Source organism: Peromyscus californicus, unplaced genomic scaffold (genome assembly GCF_007827085.1).
Source record: "Peromyscus californicus insignis strain IS unplaced genomic scaffold, ASM782708v3 Scaffold_20__1_contigs__length_68692818, whole genome shotgun sequence".
Taxonomy (NCBI): Eukaryota; Metazoa; Chordata; class Mammalia; order Rodentia; family Cricetidae; genus Peromyscus; species Peromyscus californicus.
The window spans coordinates 61147428-61165290 of record NW_026294503.1 but is presented as its reverse complement, the minus strand read 5'-3'; the positions used below and the strand labels follow the sequence as shown (position 1 = coordinate 61165290).

At 36.6% G+C, this 17863-nt stretch overlaps 1 protein-coding gene across 1 annotated transcript in view; it reads left to right on the top strand.

Moving 5' to 3' along the window:
* The window catches only part of Scaf11 (SR-related CTD associated factor 11), a 50791-nt gene that overhangs the window by 19340 nt on the left and 13588 nt on the right, over positions 1-17863 (top strand). Inside the window, exons 4-8 of the mRNA XM_052748767.1 lie at positions 7962-8039; positions 10186-10286; positions 11042-11106; positions 17663-17721; positions 17851-17863. The exon at positions 17851-17863 is cut by the window's right edge and continues 94 nt beyond it. Coding sequence (XP_052604727.1) covers positions 7962-8039; positions 10186-10286; positions 11042-11106; positions 17663-17721; positions 17851-17863 — 316 coding nt within the window. The remainder of the gene's footprint in view (positions 1-7961; positions 8040-10185; positions 10287-11041; positions 11107-17662; positions 17722-17850) is intronic.

The window sequence follows — 17863 nt, the reverse complement described above, 5'->3', positions numbered from 1 at the left end:
ATGTGTACATGATTCTCCTTCCTTCCTTTCCCACCTCAAGTGCATCTTTCAACATAAGCTTTATCATGGTTTACATGTTACAGGTTTCTCTGGGGTACGTATTGAGAAGTCGTAATGGCTAGGTTGTAGACTGCACGTATTTAATGGCACTAAACAGTGGTAAACTTGACTATATTTTAATTCATATATTTTGAACTTGAAAGTACTTGGCAATATATGTAAAAGTCAATGCCTTTTTTTTACATATAATATATTCCTTGCTTTTTGTTACTTTGTAAAAAATTTAGTGTGTGTGTGTGTGTGTGTGTGTGTGTGTGTGTGTGTGTGTGTGTATGTGCCTACAAAGGCCAAAAGAGGATATCTGAGCCCTTGGAGTTAGAGTTAAAGCTAATTGTGAACTTGCCAGCATGGGTGCTGGAAGAATCTTCTACAAGAAAGCAATACATGTTCCTAATTACTTAGCCATCTCTCCAGCCCTAATATTCTTTTGAAAATAAACAGTGAAATATTGAAGTGAAATTGCTTTTTCAAAAGCAAGTTATGTGTACTATTGTACTGCTGACTTAAGTTGTGATTACAGGGTAGTGTGGAGTTGTAGTACTGTTTAATAAAGTAAGTAACCGTGGAAGGAGAGAAGAGAGAACATTCTGAACTATTTCATTGTCCCTAGTGGAGATAACAGCCATCAGTAAGCCATTAAATTGACCAGTAACAATAGGACAATCATATTAAAATATTGTTCATTATAAATCACGAATAATGCATGTTTACAGACTTACTTAGGCTTCTAAATTTTCATTCAGTCTTTTATTGTGATGACAGTTGGATGGTGTGTTTTAAAGCGTGCGAATGCTTTGGCAAACAGTAAGGTTTTAATTTTGTCTTTTTTTCATTGTCATCATTAAAGGCCTTTCCTCTCATTTTTTAACCTCCTGTTTAAAGAGGTATGTAGTTTGTCTCAGATTGGGCGCTAGAAGTGAACGCTATGCTAGAGACCCTTTGCAGGTTACATTTTACCCTCTTTCCTTTAAGTCACTGTTTTAAGTACAAAGTCGGGGCTCTAGACTGCAGCAGTGATTTGCAGACATCTCAAGAGTAGCCTAAAGTTAAAATAACTTTTAAGAATCTAAATTTTTACTGATGTCCATTTCTAAGAGAGGTATAGATATCAAAGTAAAATTGTGCTACTTGGAAATCTGTATGATGAGAAAAAGCATTGAATGCATTCTGGATCATTTTTCTAGATTTTTGTGTTTCTCAGAGATTCAGCTATGCTGCAGTTTGTAGTCGAGGTTCACTGAAGTATGGTTAAGAAAGAATATCAAGCACAGCATTGAGGAAATTCTTACCATAAGAAACTGGTATTTAGAAAAGTTTGAATGTATGTTAGTCTAGTATTTTTTATTTTGTACACACCCCTGAAATTTATCATATCCTTAAAGTACCTCCTCAAATAAAAATTAGTTTGAATTTCTCTGTGTTCTAAAGTCTTTGTTTCTGTAATTAAACAAAGAAACTAACAAAATTGAAGTGGTAAAGTAATTGACTGTCTGTGATCTCTGCATATATCATAGAATTTACTTTACTTAGGAAAAAAGCTCCAGCTTAATTCCGCTGTACCAGTGTTGAAGGCCCCAGAACCTAGTGGCCTGCTGTAGGTACACTGGAACAGATCGAACCTCTTAGAACTATGTTCAGTTAAGAGACTTGTTAGAGGCAAGCCTCTTAGCTTCAAAGTGTAACCAGGATGCATAGAGTTCTGAAAAGCCAGTATGGTGCTGTACACGTGTAATCCCAGTACTTGTGAAGCTGAGGCAGGAGGATTGTCACAAGTTAAGAAGGCAGGCAGCTTGGGATACATAGCAAGTACCAGGCCAGTTAGGGCTATATAGCAAGACTCTGTCTTAAATAAGAGGAAGGGGGAGTAGAAGAAAGAGAAATGGAATATGTAACAAAAATGTAACTGGCAGAAATGCCCTGTTGACAGTTTTAGTAAACCATCACTATTGAAGCTAAGAATCTTGAAATTTAGAAAAGGCCTTTGTACTGATATGTATGCTAGAGCCAGTGTGCTAAAGTTTACCCTTCACCTAAAAGATTTCTTTTTCTCACACACTCTGCATTTCTCATCAGCGATTATGAGCATTGGCCATTGTTTCAGAGGACCTGGTTCAATTCCCAGCACCCACATGGTGGCTTACAATAGTCTCTAACTCCAGTTACAGGGGATTTTACCCCATTTTTTTGACTTCTGTGGGTTTTTACATTCACATGGTACACACACATACTTTTCAGGTGCATGTGCATACACACACACACACACACATACACACACACACACACACACACACACACACACACACACACACGATGTTGTGTGATATTTTGTTTGTGTTCTGACAAAGCTTGCCTGGAGACAGAGAAGCAGAGCAGCAGCCACTAGACTTCTTACTTCTACGAAATCTCAGACCTAATAGGGCATCCTGTCTCTACAAATCCTCAGACTGAATGGGGAGGCTCCTGTCTACATTTCTCCAGGCAAGCTTTGTTTGTCAGAACACAAACAAAATATCATACATCACATGATTATCTTTTTAATAGAGCTTTGAGCACACAGAAGTTTAATTTCAATTGTCTGAGCTTGCACATTTCAAATACAAAGGGGAGGGCTAGAAAAGTCTGAAGCATCATGGGAGTAGGTGACAGCTGTCATAACTACCATCCTCTACAGACAAGATATGTCCTCGCTACATGTACTGAGTAAGAAGGTGGGTTTTTACTTTGGTGTGGGTATGTAGAGAGTTAAGGCTTGAGAACTTAGAGGCAGTGCATATTTACAAGTTTAATACTTTGTACTATATTTATTTTTGGTGCTGAGTACTGATCTGAGAACTCAATGTTGAGCATGCTAAGCACATGTTCTACACTGAACTAGATGTGCTGTATTACAAGGACATGTATCTATAATGTGTGTGACTAGTATAGTCATGATAACTGCTGAGGTTCTTTTCTTTTTATGTATTTTTTAAAGGATTTTAAAAAATGTAATTAGTTTCCCTACATAGGTAAATTGTTGAACTTATTTAACTCAGTCCTCTATTCCTGTGGAATGCTGACAGCTTTCATCTAAGAATGAAAGGTTAATGAAGTCAAACTGGACAGTTAGCAAAGGCAGTCTTGTGAGAATAGAAATGAAGATACTCTCAAGGTGACACAGAGCTCTGAAAGGGCAGTGTTGAGTACAGACAGGTGCAAGTGTGTGTTCAGATGGATTACACAGCAAAGGTCAAGATCTGAGAGCAGTTGACACTTGTTACTTAAACAATGTAAGAATATATGTGAGAATCTTCATCTAATAGTCTTTCATCAGTCAAGTAAATTAATATGTAGATATATATTTCTATATAGGCTAGTTGTAAATGTCAGAATATTTAAAATGATCTGTACAGGCAATTTACTGAATTTTCTGTCTGTATACTAGGAAAAGAACCTTAATCATTAGATGTCAGACAACATTAGAGAAAGTGTACTACTGCTCTAGTGTTAACAGCGTATCTTGGTGAATGTGCAAACATTCCTTTTCAGTGGGTATACTGAATGCATTCTTCGTGTTAATTTTATCACTGACAGCCATTAATTTTATGAATGTGTTTCTGAAAGCTGGTGTAAAAAACCAGATGTGTGCTGGAGGTCCTGGCGCACGCCTTTAATCCCAGCACTCAGAAGGCAGAGAGGTAGGTGGATCTCTGAGTTCAAGGCCAGCCTGGTCTACAGAGAAAGTTCCAGGACAGCCAGGGCTCCACAGAGGAAACGCTGTCTCAAAAAACAAACAAATAAACCCAAAACAACCAACCAAATGCACATTGGCAGAAGCTGTTTTGAATGAATGTTAAGATATGATAGGGACCATGTAGCATGACTATAGGTGAGCACTTTGGCGAGCCATGGCTAGCTATGTTGGAACTATCACTAGGGAAGGGGTGATGGTCAACAGTTGTAAAATAAAGCACTAACTTCTAATGGTATGCATCCCTAAATCATCTTTGGTTTTGAACTGTAATTTTGTACATAACATGCTTTATTTCTTAGTGGCAGACACAGGTGTTGTAGATACCCGTGAACAGGAAAACCTACCTGTAAGCATAGGTGTTGAGACTTAGTCTTTCAACACTTCCTTAACACTTGCTTCTCTCTCTCTAGGAGGGCTATCTATAGGCAGCCTATGTGATTGAGGATAGAGCAGCATCAGGAAGCAAGAAATATTAGAAACCAACAACCCTGAATTCCCAAATAAGGAAGGCTTCCTGTTCTTACATTTAAATATGGGTTTGTCTGAGCTGGGAATTTACAACGCTTCAGAATACTAGGGTATGTTATACTGAAATCATTAGGAAAGAATTTTTTTTCTATCAAAATTGCCTCCTTATATAACAGTACAGAGCATTTGCTGTAAGATATGTGCTCTGTTTTTAATATACATTACACTGTAAAACAGTGAGCAAGTTCTGTTAACTTTGTAGTTGTATCATAAAGTTGATTGGTGTTCTTAGATACTTTGATTATGGGACTAATTAGATACTTTAAAAATTACTTAAAGTCACATATTAAATAGGTAAATAATGGTATTTTTGTTGTATGATGAAGAATCAAAATGGTGAACATAAAAATTTTGCATATAAAAAGTTTAATAGTCTTTAAAGTTAAACATTTAAAATACTAATTTTTATCCATATTAGCTTTAAATAGGGGCTTTTAAAACTTAGAAGCTTAAAAATTCAGTTAGTATTTCTAGCCAAACAACCTACTTTGAAAACTATACTTTGATGACCAAAGTGTCTTGGGATTTTCTCACTATCTACTAAATGTAGGGATGAGCATCCCTTGGGAATGCCTTAAAGTAGCCAATCTAAGCCATTTAAAAACAAAACAAACCCTGATGTAAATTTTTTTTCTATTAAAGCTGTGCACTTTTTACATGATGTGTGATTTGATACTTGTACATATAATGAACTTTGATGTGTAAAGGGTACATTAAGAAAAATAGTCAATAATTTTTTAAACGTTTTGATTTTTCCATTGACTTCTATAATTATTTTATTCACATATACTATGGAAATGGAGAATAAATACTAGATTTCTGTTTCCTTCCTCAAATGGTCTTCTACAATATATATTTTTTAAGATGACATGGGCATCATTGTTTCCCTGCAAAAGCATTTTTATCTACTTTTCTGGGCTTATTTCTTTACTTAAACTTTTCCTACCTGGAGAAGATAATGCAATTTTAAGATTCTAGTGTTAATTAAATCAGCTTTCGGAAAGTTAAATGTGTCCAGATTGTAACACATAGTTGTTGTTTCTCATTACTGCTGCTTTCCCCTGTTTTCCTTTGGTGGGTGTTTTTGTATAGCAGCGGAGATCCTTATTCAGATGAGTCCAGTCAGACCCAAAGCAGCTAGTCATAGTGGGAAAAAAGAATGGAGATCCTGGGCTGGAGAGATGGCTCAGAGGTTAAGAGCACTGACTGCTCTTCCAGAGGTCCTGAGTTCAATTCCCAGCAACCACATGGTGGCTCACAACCATCTATAATGAGATCTGGCGCCCTCTTCTGTATACATAATAAATAAATAAATCTTTAAAAAAATGCAGATTTTAAAAAAAAAAAAAAAAAAAAAAAAGAATGGAGATCCTGCCCAGAACCTCCACATTTGGAACAGGTCAAAGCAGAGTGGGAAAGAATGGTGGCTAGCTGATGTGGAGAGGAAATTTAACAAGGAAAACAATGAGACGGTACAATTTGAGCCACTGACTGATTTGATACATACATTTCTTTGGGTCATAAATTTATTGCAGGTAGACCAACAAAATAAATCATTTAAGGACTCATTTCTCATTTTTATATGTATCATATTGCAGATTTTCCTTTTGTTAGTTATCCTAGATTTTTGTTAATGTAGTTAAACTGGATCTTATGTAGGAACTAGTGTACACCACACATTTCTCTAAGAATTGCAAACAATTACCATAGAAAGCTTAAAGTTCCTTTATTCCCATTTTCACAAGTTAGGTAGTTGAAGCACAAACAATCTATGTAACAGGGCCCGAGTTTGAACAAAAGAGAAAATAGGAAAGAAAGTAAATACAAAGCTTCTATACAGCTTAATTTTCAACAAACACTGAAAGAAGCATGTTTTATTTAAATGAAATGAATATTTTCATTTATTAACTATTTAATCTTTCAAAATTATCTTTAAAATGTAAGTAAAAATACTTGGAAACTTTGGAAAAATGAAAAGCACTGGATAGATTGTACTTTATATAGTTTTAATATAAATGTTAAGAATGTAACCTCCAAAAATTTCATAGGTAATGCTGACTGACAAGCAGTTCTGTTCTTAGGACATCAGTTCATTGAATTGAAACTGTATTTAAAATGCATTGTTAGTAAGATGCAGAGTACTTTGTTGCTACTTTTAAAATACGTTTTTGGTAACAAATTAATAATATCCTAAATTCTGAGAATTTGAAGTGCCCTAAGGTCTCTTGTCAGAACTGTTTGTTGTAGTAAGGCCACATTTTCTCTTTCCGGGTGGCGAAACATGGTCATGTCAGAGCCTACTTACTGGCAATAGAAAAGCACATTTTATGAGAGTAACTCAGTTTATATTTTAGCCACTTTTAATCACTCCATGAATTTTGTGGAAATGTGTTATTATATGATCAGGGGCCACACGTTCTTTGTTCTACTTGTACTCATGTACGTGTATCTAGATAGAAACAAAAATCACATTTTTCTGTAAGGAATGTATAAAGTGAATTGCCTCAATTCCACAGCTCTCTTTGATCTTTTAGATGATTGAATTAAATTGCTAGGATTCTTTTTCATTTGTGGAACTATAGGTATTAGTAATGTCATCATTAGATTGTAGTTTTTCCTCCTGTCCTAGTACAAAACAGTCCATCTTAAATTACTTTCATAATATAAATACATTCTTCTATATACATTTAATAATAGAGAATTATAGTTGATACATACAAATTTTTGAAAGCACAGGAATATATATCAAAATTAGGTTGATTTCTAATTCTAAAATAATTGAAAGACAAATTTCCTTACAAAATAAAGAACACATAATTAAATTAGAAGACTTAAAAACCTAATTTGAAAATTAGGTAAAGAGTATGGATAGATTTTTTTTTTTAAGAAACATTTGAATATGCTCTTAAAAATAATATGCTCAGCTTTATATGTCTTTAAAAAAACCAAAAGTTTGTGACACACCATACTGTTAAGAAAAATTACTGTGATCCAATGTATGATCATTAATTTAGAAGAAAAAATTGCAATTTCTCATATGAATTGTAACATTAAAAAGATTTGTGAATATTGGGTAACTGCAAAAGTACATAAGAACTTACTTTTGGAGGGATTATTTAGGTCCAAGGAGACCGGGGGAAGCTTCATTCTTCCATATTTTAGTCATGTTCTGATTGCTAATATAACTATTTAGTCAAAATAATTTGGCAGAAATGCTAAATTATAGGCTATTAATATAAATGGCTTCCTTAAGGCATTCTTTTTATAGCTGACTTAGAATTATACACGCTTAGCATTATAGCCAGCTCTACAAGGCAGAGCAGTAGATTTGAAGTACAGCCTTGATTTTACCAGTAGTTTTCGCTGGAGCAGCACGTCCTAATGGTGTCTTAGTGGGTGTTTTACTTCTCATGTCCACTTTACTCCAGTTAGTATCATTCAGTAAACATTTGAATGAGTGAAGCAAACTTCAGGTGCTTCTTGTGGTTTTGTGGTGTGGTACAGTTGGAGTATTTCCTCCACATTTTGAAATTGGAAAAGTATATTTCTGTGATAGTGGAAAATGATAACTATTTAGTGTAATTTAATTGTGATTTCTTCTAAAGACCCGTTTGTAAATATATAATTTCTTATCACTTCTCAGATACTGGCTTCTTGTCCAATCGACCGGAAACCTTTTCAGGCCGTGTTTGAACTCAGTGCATTTGAAGATTGTGCTAAGGTAAGCTTAGATTTCATTTTGAGTTTAGAAAATTCATAGTGTTAGCTGGAGTTACTTTGTTTTGATAGATTTCTAGTTAATGTCTTTCTAAAAATTGTTTATCTTTAAGTTTAATGTGTATTTCTCTTTAGCATGGCAAGCTCACAGCTTTCAATGCTGGTTACTGAAATACTGGACCTTTTTTCCTTTGCCTTCTAGAGTGGGCATACCACAGTGGTCACCTTATATTGTGCAGATGTGGTAGATTAGATGCTTTAAAAGAAGTTTTAAAGCCAAAAAAAAAAAAAAAAAAAAAGAAGTTTTGTATTTAATTATAGAATACTTACATTTCCAAAATATCATCAGCATGATTGTTTCCTGTATTTTGAAATAGTTTTTAATTGGGCAGCAGTTTGAATATGTTATTTCATCAAAAAATTTTAATTTGAGTATTGGATTCAAAGATAAGCTTCCATAAAACTTAAGCTCCAAATATCTAAAAACCATTCTTAGGAAAAACATAATTTGGAGACTAGCTAAATAAAATTAAACACAAATTAACATCTTTGTTCTTAAATGCCATTGATGTTATTAGTATGAGTCATTATATTTAAATTTTATTTTTTTTAGTTTTTTAAATTAAAATATAATTAGGTCTTTTTACCCTTTCCTCCCTTCAACTCCTCCCACGTACTCCTCCTGCCTTGATAGCTCTCAAATTTTATGGCCTCTTTTTCTTTAATTGTTACATATATATGTTTGTGTATGTCTGTATCTATATATCCCTAAATATATAAAAAGAATCTACTCAGTCTGTAAAGTGTTACTTGTATGTCTATGATTTCAGGGCTGATCACTTGGTATTGGATAACCAACTAGGGCCTGTTTCCTGGGGAAGGTCATTTCTTCAGCTCTCAGCATCCCTTAGGTTGCTGTAGTTCTTTGTCTAGGGTTGAAGCCCTCTGAGATCTCCCACCTCCATGTTAGTATACCTGTTGGTGCCATCCTTGTTGATGGGACTTAATGGGTATAGCCTCTCGGACATCTCTAGGACTCTCAGTCTCACAGCAGCCTGTTCCTCTGGCTCTTCTTACAAATGAGTAATATTTTTATTGTTGATTTTTGGCTTGTAAAAAGAAGAAAATAAATAGAAACATTCCTGAGTTCATGAGGAAAAGAGGAAGATAGGACAGGACAGTGCTGAGTAAGTAAGATGTATGAGAAACATAATAAATACATGAAAATAAATGATAAATAGCTTAAGAAAAAACCAGTGTATGTGATACCTCTAAGGGAAAAACTGCTCTCCATGACAGCTTGGTTACTGGAGGGGAGGGCATAGAAAAACCACTATTTTAGCATTAGTTTTCAGTGTAGGTATTTTTAACTTGTTTTGATATATTTTTATTCGTGAGTCTTGATATAAAGTACAAACAGTATTGCAATGCAAGCAAAACAAGTTAAAGGAAGGATTTGTGCCTGCGGAGATAGCTTACCCAGTCAGGTGCTTGCCATAGAAGCGTAAGTGCTTGAGTTCCATGCCTGCATTGGAAAATAATTGGAGTGGTAGTGTGTGCTGTGATTCTTGCCCTGGGTCTCGCTGGCCAGCAGTATAGCTTACTTAGCAACTAGTTCCAGGCCTACTAGAGACCTGGCTTTGGAAACAAAAATGTGAGTGATGCCTGAAGAAAAATACCTGAAGCTTTCCTTTAGCCTCCACATATTTACTCATACTTGGAAATATACATATACACAAAACAGAAGGCTCTGCTTGTTACACTTGCTTATCTGTTTACCAAATATGCAAATTATCATATATGTCTTGGAGAAAAGTGTTAATATAATAAATATATTAAATATATTATTTAATAATTTTATATATAATAAATAAAAGTCAAAATAGGGCCTCTGGAAGACAAACTACTTTCCACCATTTTTATGAAATTACGTTGCTAAAGAGATGTGTATGTTGCCCAGACTGGTCTTGAATTCATGCTTTGTCTTAAGTCTCCCGAGCGCTGGGATTAATGGTGTGCACCATTGTCTGTCTGTGACTGTACTTTTCAGTGAGACAGTTTTGTTTCTTGAATTTTGTAATGATAAGGGAGAATTGAAAATCTATTTACAGTGTGGTATACTTCTCTTAATAGTTGTGCTTTTCTTATAGATTCAAGTAAAAAGACAATTGAGAGAAATAAAAGACAAGGAAAATGAAAGGTCTTTTAAGAAACAACTCTTTTATCATGAAAGTTCCAAAAGCGATAAAAGGTTAGTGATTAACTTTACAAGTTGGATTCAGTATGATCAGAAGTAATTGAGTAAAAAATAACTTGGGCACTTCATACAGATGTATAGTATATTGTGATGAGGTTTACCTTCATTTCTATTATTCATCCCCACACCTGCTAAGTAAAGCAATATTTTTGCCTATATAAAGCCCAGTTAAAGTTGTTAAAGGAGAGAATCTTAAATGAATGGTAAGTGGCACTCATGCATGCTTTTCGGAAAAAAAAATTTATTTATTTATTTATTTATTTATTTATTGCTAGATGTTTCTAATTGCTCCTTTAAGAAACTAATAACCTCTCATGCCTCTATTCTGCATGGCTCAGTAGCCAGTCATGATAAGTTGATAAGATTATTGTTTTAATAGTAACATAATACAACTCATTGTATATTAAAATTTAGTTTAGCCTATTGCTATTTGATCTGAGTTTATGAGAATATTTAACCATTTATTGGCTTCCAGGATTATTATAAAATTTATGCATAATAGATTTGGGGTGTTGAATTAAAAATAAATGAATAAGCTAGTTGGTGGTGGCACACACCTTTAATCCCAGCACTGGGGTGGCAGAGGCAGGCGGATCTCTGAGTTCGAGGCCAGCCTGGTCTAAGAATGAGTTCCAGGACAGCCAAGGCTACATAGAAAAGCACTGTCTTGAAAATCCATTTTAAAAAAAAATAAGAACAAAATTTTAGTTTTTTTAAAAGTCCTTTTAAACTTTCATTCATATCTACAGAAAAAGAAACACCATTGGAGAAGATGTATTGTGTGAAAGATTTCATGATTTGAAGGTGTTGAATAGTAAGTAACTCTGTTTAAGTGTTCTTTTTGTTTGTGTTGTAACTTAGTGTTTATGCCAGATTTCTTTCTCTCTTTTTTACCCCCTCAAGACAGGATTTCTCTGTGTAACAACCCTGACTGTCAGGAACTCGCTCTGTCGACCAGGCTGACCTCAAACTCGCAGAGATCCTCCTGCCTCTGCCTCCCTAGTGCTGGGATTAAAGGCGTGCGCCACCCCCGCCTGGCCCCAGATTTCTTAGTAATATTTTGAACTTGAAAACAGTTTATAATAGAACTTCTTAGTTCTCTCCACAATTACTCCACGTTACTTTGCTTTCATGGAGTTCATTTATGCTGTTCCCTGTTCTTTTTTGTTCTTTTTGTTTAGGTTGGAAGGAGAAGGAAGGAAAGGAAGTGTATATCAAGAGAAAAAGTTCCCTGATTACTTAGTGTTTAGTAGCCTGTATTGCAGTCTTATTCCACATTTTCAGGGGTTGGTAAATGTTTATGGATCTTAGACATTTGGGGTTTTCGAGTATTTGCATAGATTGGCTGAGCATTACCTTAGGGATAGTCTACCTATATTTTGTCCCTTGAGGTGAACATTAAGTTTGATTTGTGTTCATCATTTATAGTAAATTCAGCTTACAGAAAAAGCCTCTCAGGCAGTTCCCTTTTCCTTTTTTTTTTTTTTTTTTTGGTGTATGTATATGGTATGTCGTGTGCACATGTATGCGCATGTATGCCTGTGCCTGTACATGTATGTGTCCTTGCATTTGGAAGCTAGAGGTTGATGCTGGGTATCCTCTTTAATCAGTCTCAGTCTTAGTTTTTGAAACTAAGTCTCTGAATAGACCTGCAGCTGGATCATCAATTCAGTTAGACTGGCTGGCCATTAATCCCTTGGGATCCTCCTGTCTCTACTCCTCAGCGCTGGGATTACGGGTATCTACTCCCATAGTCACTTGACTTGTTATGTGGCTTCCAGGGATCCAAACTCAGGTCTCCATGCTTGCACAGCAAACATTTTACTACCTGAACCGTCACCCCAGCTCTGTTCAGGCATTTCTTCAGGACATTCTTGTTAAGTTTGGAATCAATTAGTCAATCTTTGAATGCCTGCTTAGCACTGAGCTTTAATCTCAGAGTCTTGTATTATTTTAGTTAATATTGTACAAACAGATGTTTTTCTAGACTATTTACCTGAAGTGCTTGGGAAAATTCTATAGTCTGGGTAGAACTTTACCACTAAATCCCACAGAAGGATGTTTTCATAAAATGTCTTTAGGATTGGTGTTTACTGAAGTGTGTTTGGGAGGTACCAAATTCAAGATAAGCCAGGCTTCCAGTTTAGCATAACAGATTGAACACCTGTTTAAGCCACATGGAGAACTAGAGAGAGGAAGCACAGAAGAGATGACCTTGAAACCAGAAGTGTGAAAGTGTTTTTCTAAGGGATGGCAAAGTGTCTTAGCAGGAACTGTAACCTTTCACAGGGAGAGTGAAGTTAACAATTGAGACAGTTCACAGGCCAGGAGGCTTCTGTTATATCTAAAGACATAGATACTAACAAGAAATAGTTGTTTAACATTTTTCTTCTTAAATATTTTTTAAGATGGTCTCACTGGGTAGCGCTAGCTCTTCTGAGCTCACTTTTATAGAACTGTCTGGTCTGGGGCTCACAGAGACTTAGTTGCCTCTGCTTCCCAGGTGTTGGTGTCAGTGGTACGTGCCACCATGCCTTGGTTAAATAACAGTTTTTAAAGGTACAGTTCAACCTGTAGATTCTTACGGAACAGAGTGGAGGAAAAGGATTATCCATTCAGACTGGAGGATTTCTCTGGAGTGGAGATTAAGTTCTGTGACATTCTAGCCAAAAGAGGACAGGAAACAGTGGTAAAGAGAAAAATTAAACCAAATGGTGAGGTATCGGGTCTTCTCCCTATGGTCACTTTCAGAAGTGTTGACACTTGTTATATTACCTAAAATAGGAGATAGGAAGCTTCTACTGACATAGTTTGACCCTTATGACTTAGAGTTGATGATATTTGGGAGTCTGCTAATGAAATCTCTTCTTCATTGTATGGAACACACGTGCCCCTAGGCCCCTGTGCCCTAACCACTATTTTTCATCTTATTTTATTGTCTCAAAAACAGTTGAGGATTACAAGATATTTAAGGGAAATAACTATACAAAGAACAGACATAGTCAGACAGACTTAATGTTGGGAGATGGTACAACTTTAGAGATTAATATTCTGAGAGATAAAGCCATCAGTGTTATAAGAAAAAAGAATTTTGTTTTTGCTTTTCTGATTTCCAGAGGTAGAGACCAAAGCCAGGGTCTTGTACCTGCAAGGTAAGCAAACTACCATTGACTTAAATCCCCAACCCTAAGAAAAAAGTTTTTAAAAAATCTTTTGTATTTTAGAAATTAAAAATGTTATAGAAATTTAAAATTTCAATAGAAGACACTACTTAAAAAAAATAGGACCAACTGTCAAAGAGGTGACATTTATGTAGGCGGTTAAACACTAGGAAAAGCTCTAGAGAGGAGCTCTGGAGAAGTGAAAGGCAGAAGATTACTGTTTAAAAAGATTTTATTTATTTATTTTATGTATATGAATGCTTTACCTGCCTGTATACCTTTATTCCAGGAGAGGGAATCAAATCTCCCTGTAGATGGTTGTCAGACCCCATGTGGATGCTGGGAATCGAACTCAGGAGCTCTGGAAGAACAGCCAGTGCTCTTAACCACTGAGCCATCTCTCTAGCTTCCCAGAAAGTTACTTTTAAAAGTTATTCAAAAGGAAATTTCCTACAAACACGCACACACACACACACACACACCCACACACACCCCTACCTACCTACATTTAGAATTTGGAAAGAACTTATGTACACCAAGTGTTTTATAATATCTTAGATGTCTGAGTAAGGAGAAAAAGACAAAGCAGGTCACATATAAAAGGTTAAGGGTCAGGGTATCAGTAATAAGTGATGGAATTATACCTTGAAAATTCTGAGGAAAATATCTAGTAATCTAGCAAATCTTCCTATGTTCTGTTAAACTGTCAGTGCTGTCTTGGGCAGGAATAAAAATAAAGACATAGGCCGGGCGGTGGTGGCGGCGCACGCCTTTAATCCCAGCACTCGGGAGGCAGAGACAGGCGGATCTCTGTGAGTTCGAGGCCAGCCTGGTCTACAAAGTGAGAGCCAGGAAAGGCGCAAAGCTACACAGAGAAACCCTGTCTCGAAAAACCAAAAAAAAAAAAAAAAAAAAAAAAAGACATAGCAAATATGTAAAGGACTTAGACATTAATTTCGACACACTGTTTTCTCAGTTCTCTTGAAGGATGTGTGTACTTCATTAGGAGAAAGAAGATTGTCATCCTTAAGCGAGACCTTGTGTAACGAATTGTAGTCAGCTCCTGGCTTGGCTGTAACTTTTATACTTGTACTACAGTGTCAAATGTTGATATATTAGGTAAGATAGAGTGAAGGCAGCATAGGAGATGGGTGGGCAAGGGCATGAGGAATGAAGATATATATATGTCTTACATGGTTAAAAAAAATCAGAAACAAAAGAGATCAAGATAGAGATCAAGATAGAGATGTTATTTAGAACTGGAAAGGCAAAGCTGGATGAGGTGGTTCACATCTGTAATCCCAGGATTTGGGAGATGAAAACACAGGAGTATTGCTGCAAATTCTAGGCTATCATGAACTGCACTTTATATTCAGGGTCAGCCTGGAATATAGTGTGAGATCTTGTCTCAACATACAATAAAATAATAATCATTTCAAGAAACACCATAGGGTTTGATGAATGCTTTGGTAAGCAGAAATCAAGAATAGATGGTGCTGTTTGTCTTCTTAAAGTGTGTCCATTCTAGAAAGAGGAGGGGATGTGTGTAGCTGGAAGTTTTCCTGTGTTCCGCCAGTCCTGTAGCTGCTCAGACCCAGGCTTATATATCAATTACAAATTGCGTGGCCATGGCCTATGGCTCAATTTTCTTGCTAGCTAGCTCTTATAACTAAACTCAGCCCATTTCTATTAATCTATATCTCACCATGTGTTCTGTGGCTTTACCTGTGTGCCATTACATGCTCCTCCCTGGACGGTGGGATGGCATCTCCTCCATCTCTGCCTTTCTTCTTCCTGTCTCTCTCCTGGATTTCCCGTCTGCCTTTAAGCTGCCTCGCCACTGGCCAAACAACTGTATTTATCAACCAATCAGAGCAACATATTCACAGCATACAGAAAGATATCCCACAGCAGATGTGTGAAATTATTTCTAGAAAATCACAATTTAGAGGTTTTTTTAGATTTATTTTTATTTTATGTGTATTATGTGTTTTGGCTGGTGCTCTCAAAGTTCAGTCAGAAAAGGGCCTTGGATCCCCGGACCTTAAGTTTTAGATGTTTGTGAACTGCCATGTGGGTGCTGAGAACCAAACCTGGTTCATCTGCAAGAGCAACTGTAGTGTTTTTAGCCACTGATCCATCTCTCTAGCCCCAGTTTAGAGAAATGAATCAGTGCTGAATCCTTCAGTGAGAGTGCTTGTTACTGGATCTCTCAGTACTTAGCAGTGGTAGAAAACCAACAGTTCTTTCCACAGAGCCGTTTGTCTGATGCTGGCTTCCCAAGGGGGCTTCCAAGAGAACAGCATTCTGTATATATTCATTATGTAGTAAATGACTCAAAACAACTTAGCACCTTTAGGCCATAAAAGATACAGTGTAACTACCGTACAGCAATTCTGTATCTGGTTGAACAAAAATGGTTATTTGTAAGCTGCAGCTGGATACCCACTAAGTATTTTTACTGTTGACTTTTAAAGGACTTCAAAATCTTTGTCTCAGCCTAGTGGTGGTGGCACACACCTTTAATCCCAGCATTCAGAAGGTAGAAGCAGGCGGATCTCTGAGTTCAAGGCTGGTCTACAGAACCAGTTCCAGGACAGCCAGGGCTACACAGAGAAACCCTGTTTTTTAAAAAAAAGCAGTAAGTTCCTGAACCTGAACCCCTTGGCCCCCATATCCATATTACATTTGTAATACCAGCAGTATGTATGGCATGTTGGTGAAGGATGAATGGTAATGAAAAAGGAAATTATTGTACTGTTAAGTAGAAAATATGCTTTAACCAGCAGTATTAACCGAAGGAAACTGAGGAAGTATGGTTTAGAGTAGCAGGAAAGAGGTCTCCTATTTTCTCCATGTGCCTTTGTTGGTTTTGGTGTTTTGGTGATGGGATGATCAGTAGATCTTTTGAGAAGCAGGCAAAGCTGAAACTATAGTGGCCATTTGCAGTGCAGCTATTTTCTAGAACTCTTAGGAAATACCTCTGATTGTATCAGCAACAGTTGATGGTGAGCCAGAAACATACTGATAGGCCTTATGCACTGGAGAGATAGCTCAGTGGGCCAGAGTACTTACTGTGCAAATGTGGGAGCCTGAGTGAATCCCCAGCATTCATGTGAGAGCCTGGCAGGTCAGCATGCTTGTATCCTGGCTTTGCCAGGTGGAAATAGGCAGGTCCTAGGAAGTCACCAGCCACTCAGCACAGCTGAGGGGAGCTTCAGGTTCAGTGAGAAATCAAGTCTCAAGGGAATGTCTCTGCGCGCATGTGCGTGCATGCATATACACACACGCACACTCACATGCACATGCACATATGCACTTGCACACATGAGGCTTAATGGTGAAGGAAAACTAGGAATAGTAAGCTTGTTAATGGAATTTATTGTTCTAGGGGAGTTTACCCATTGTAAGGGGCTGAAGAGGTGGCTTAGCAGTTAAGATGATGTACTATTCTTGTGGAGGACCCAGGTTTGATTCCCAGCACTCAGTTCACAACTGCCTGTAATTCATCTCTGGACTCGGCACCAGCACTTACATGTGCATACTGATACACAGACACACCACTCATATGTGTTTAAAAATAATAAATCTTTAAACAAAAAGAATATATGCTTTAAACTGCCTATTTGAAATTACACAGAAATAATTTCCAGGTGAGACAAAACAGAGAACGTGGTAAGCAGCATGGCGGCAGCCTGCTGCCGCAGAAGCAGTGCCACTCCGCACTCCATGTTTGCTGAGCTGTGAGCAAGAATGGGGCCTGGATCCGAAGGGTCAGTGGCTCAGGGACTTTGGGCTAACCAGGCCAGTGGTCTCACTTCCCTTGGGCAGCTTCTACTTGACATGTGCTTGTAACTATCCAGTAATAGCTGGATAAGAAACCCTAAATGTGTTAATTGTACCTAAAGCTTAAAGATTTGAATGTAACATTTTTTTCAAGTTAAACATTTGCATAAGGGGATAGAAAATGTTGATTAGAATCATATCTGTAAGGCTCTGAGCATGACAGCCCTGTTTGTTGTTAACTTATGTATTGTCCCTTTACCTGTGAGATAAGATGCAATTAACATTTGGGAAGTTTTTTTAATGCAAACAATATTAGAAATGCAACACTGACATTCTTTATCAATGTCAAAGGTGTACAGACTTCAGAAATAAAATTTGAGGCAAGTAACCAGGTTCTCTTTTGTTTGCTTGCTTATTTTATAGGAAACTTTTCAAACAATAAAATGGGTGAGAAGGAAAAAGCTACAGTAAAGACAAATAAGGTTTGTTGAAATAAAGAAATACCTTTTTCTTAGATAATAACATTTATAGTTATTTAGTGCTTAAAGTGCACACCAATACTTGAAAGCAGTTTTGTTTCTGTTTTCACTAACAACTTTTTATATTTTTAGGTTCAAAGTTCAA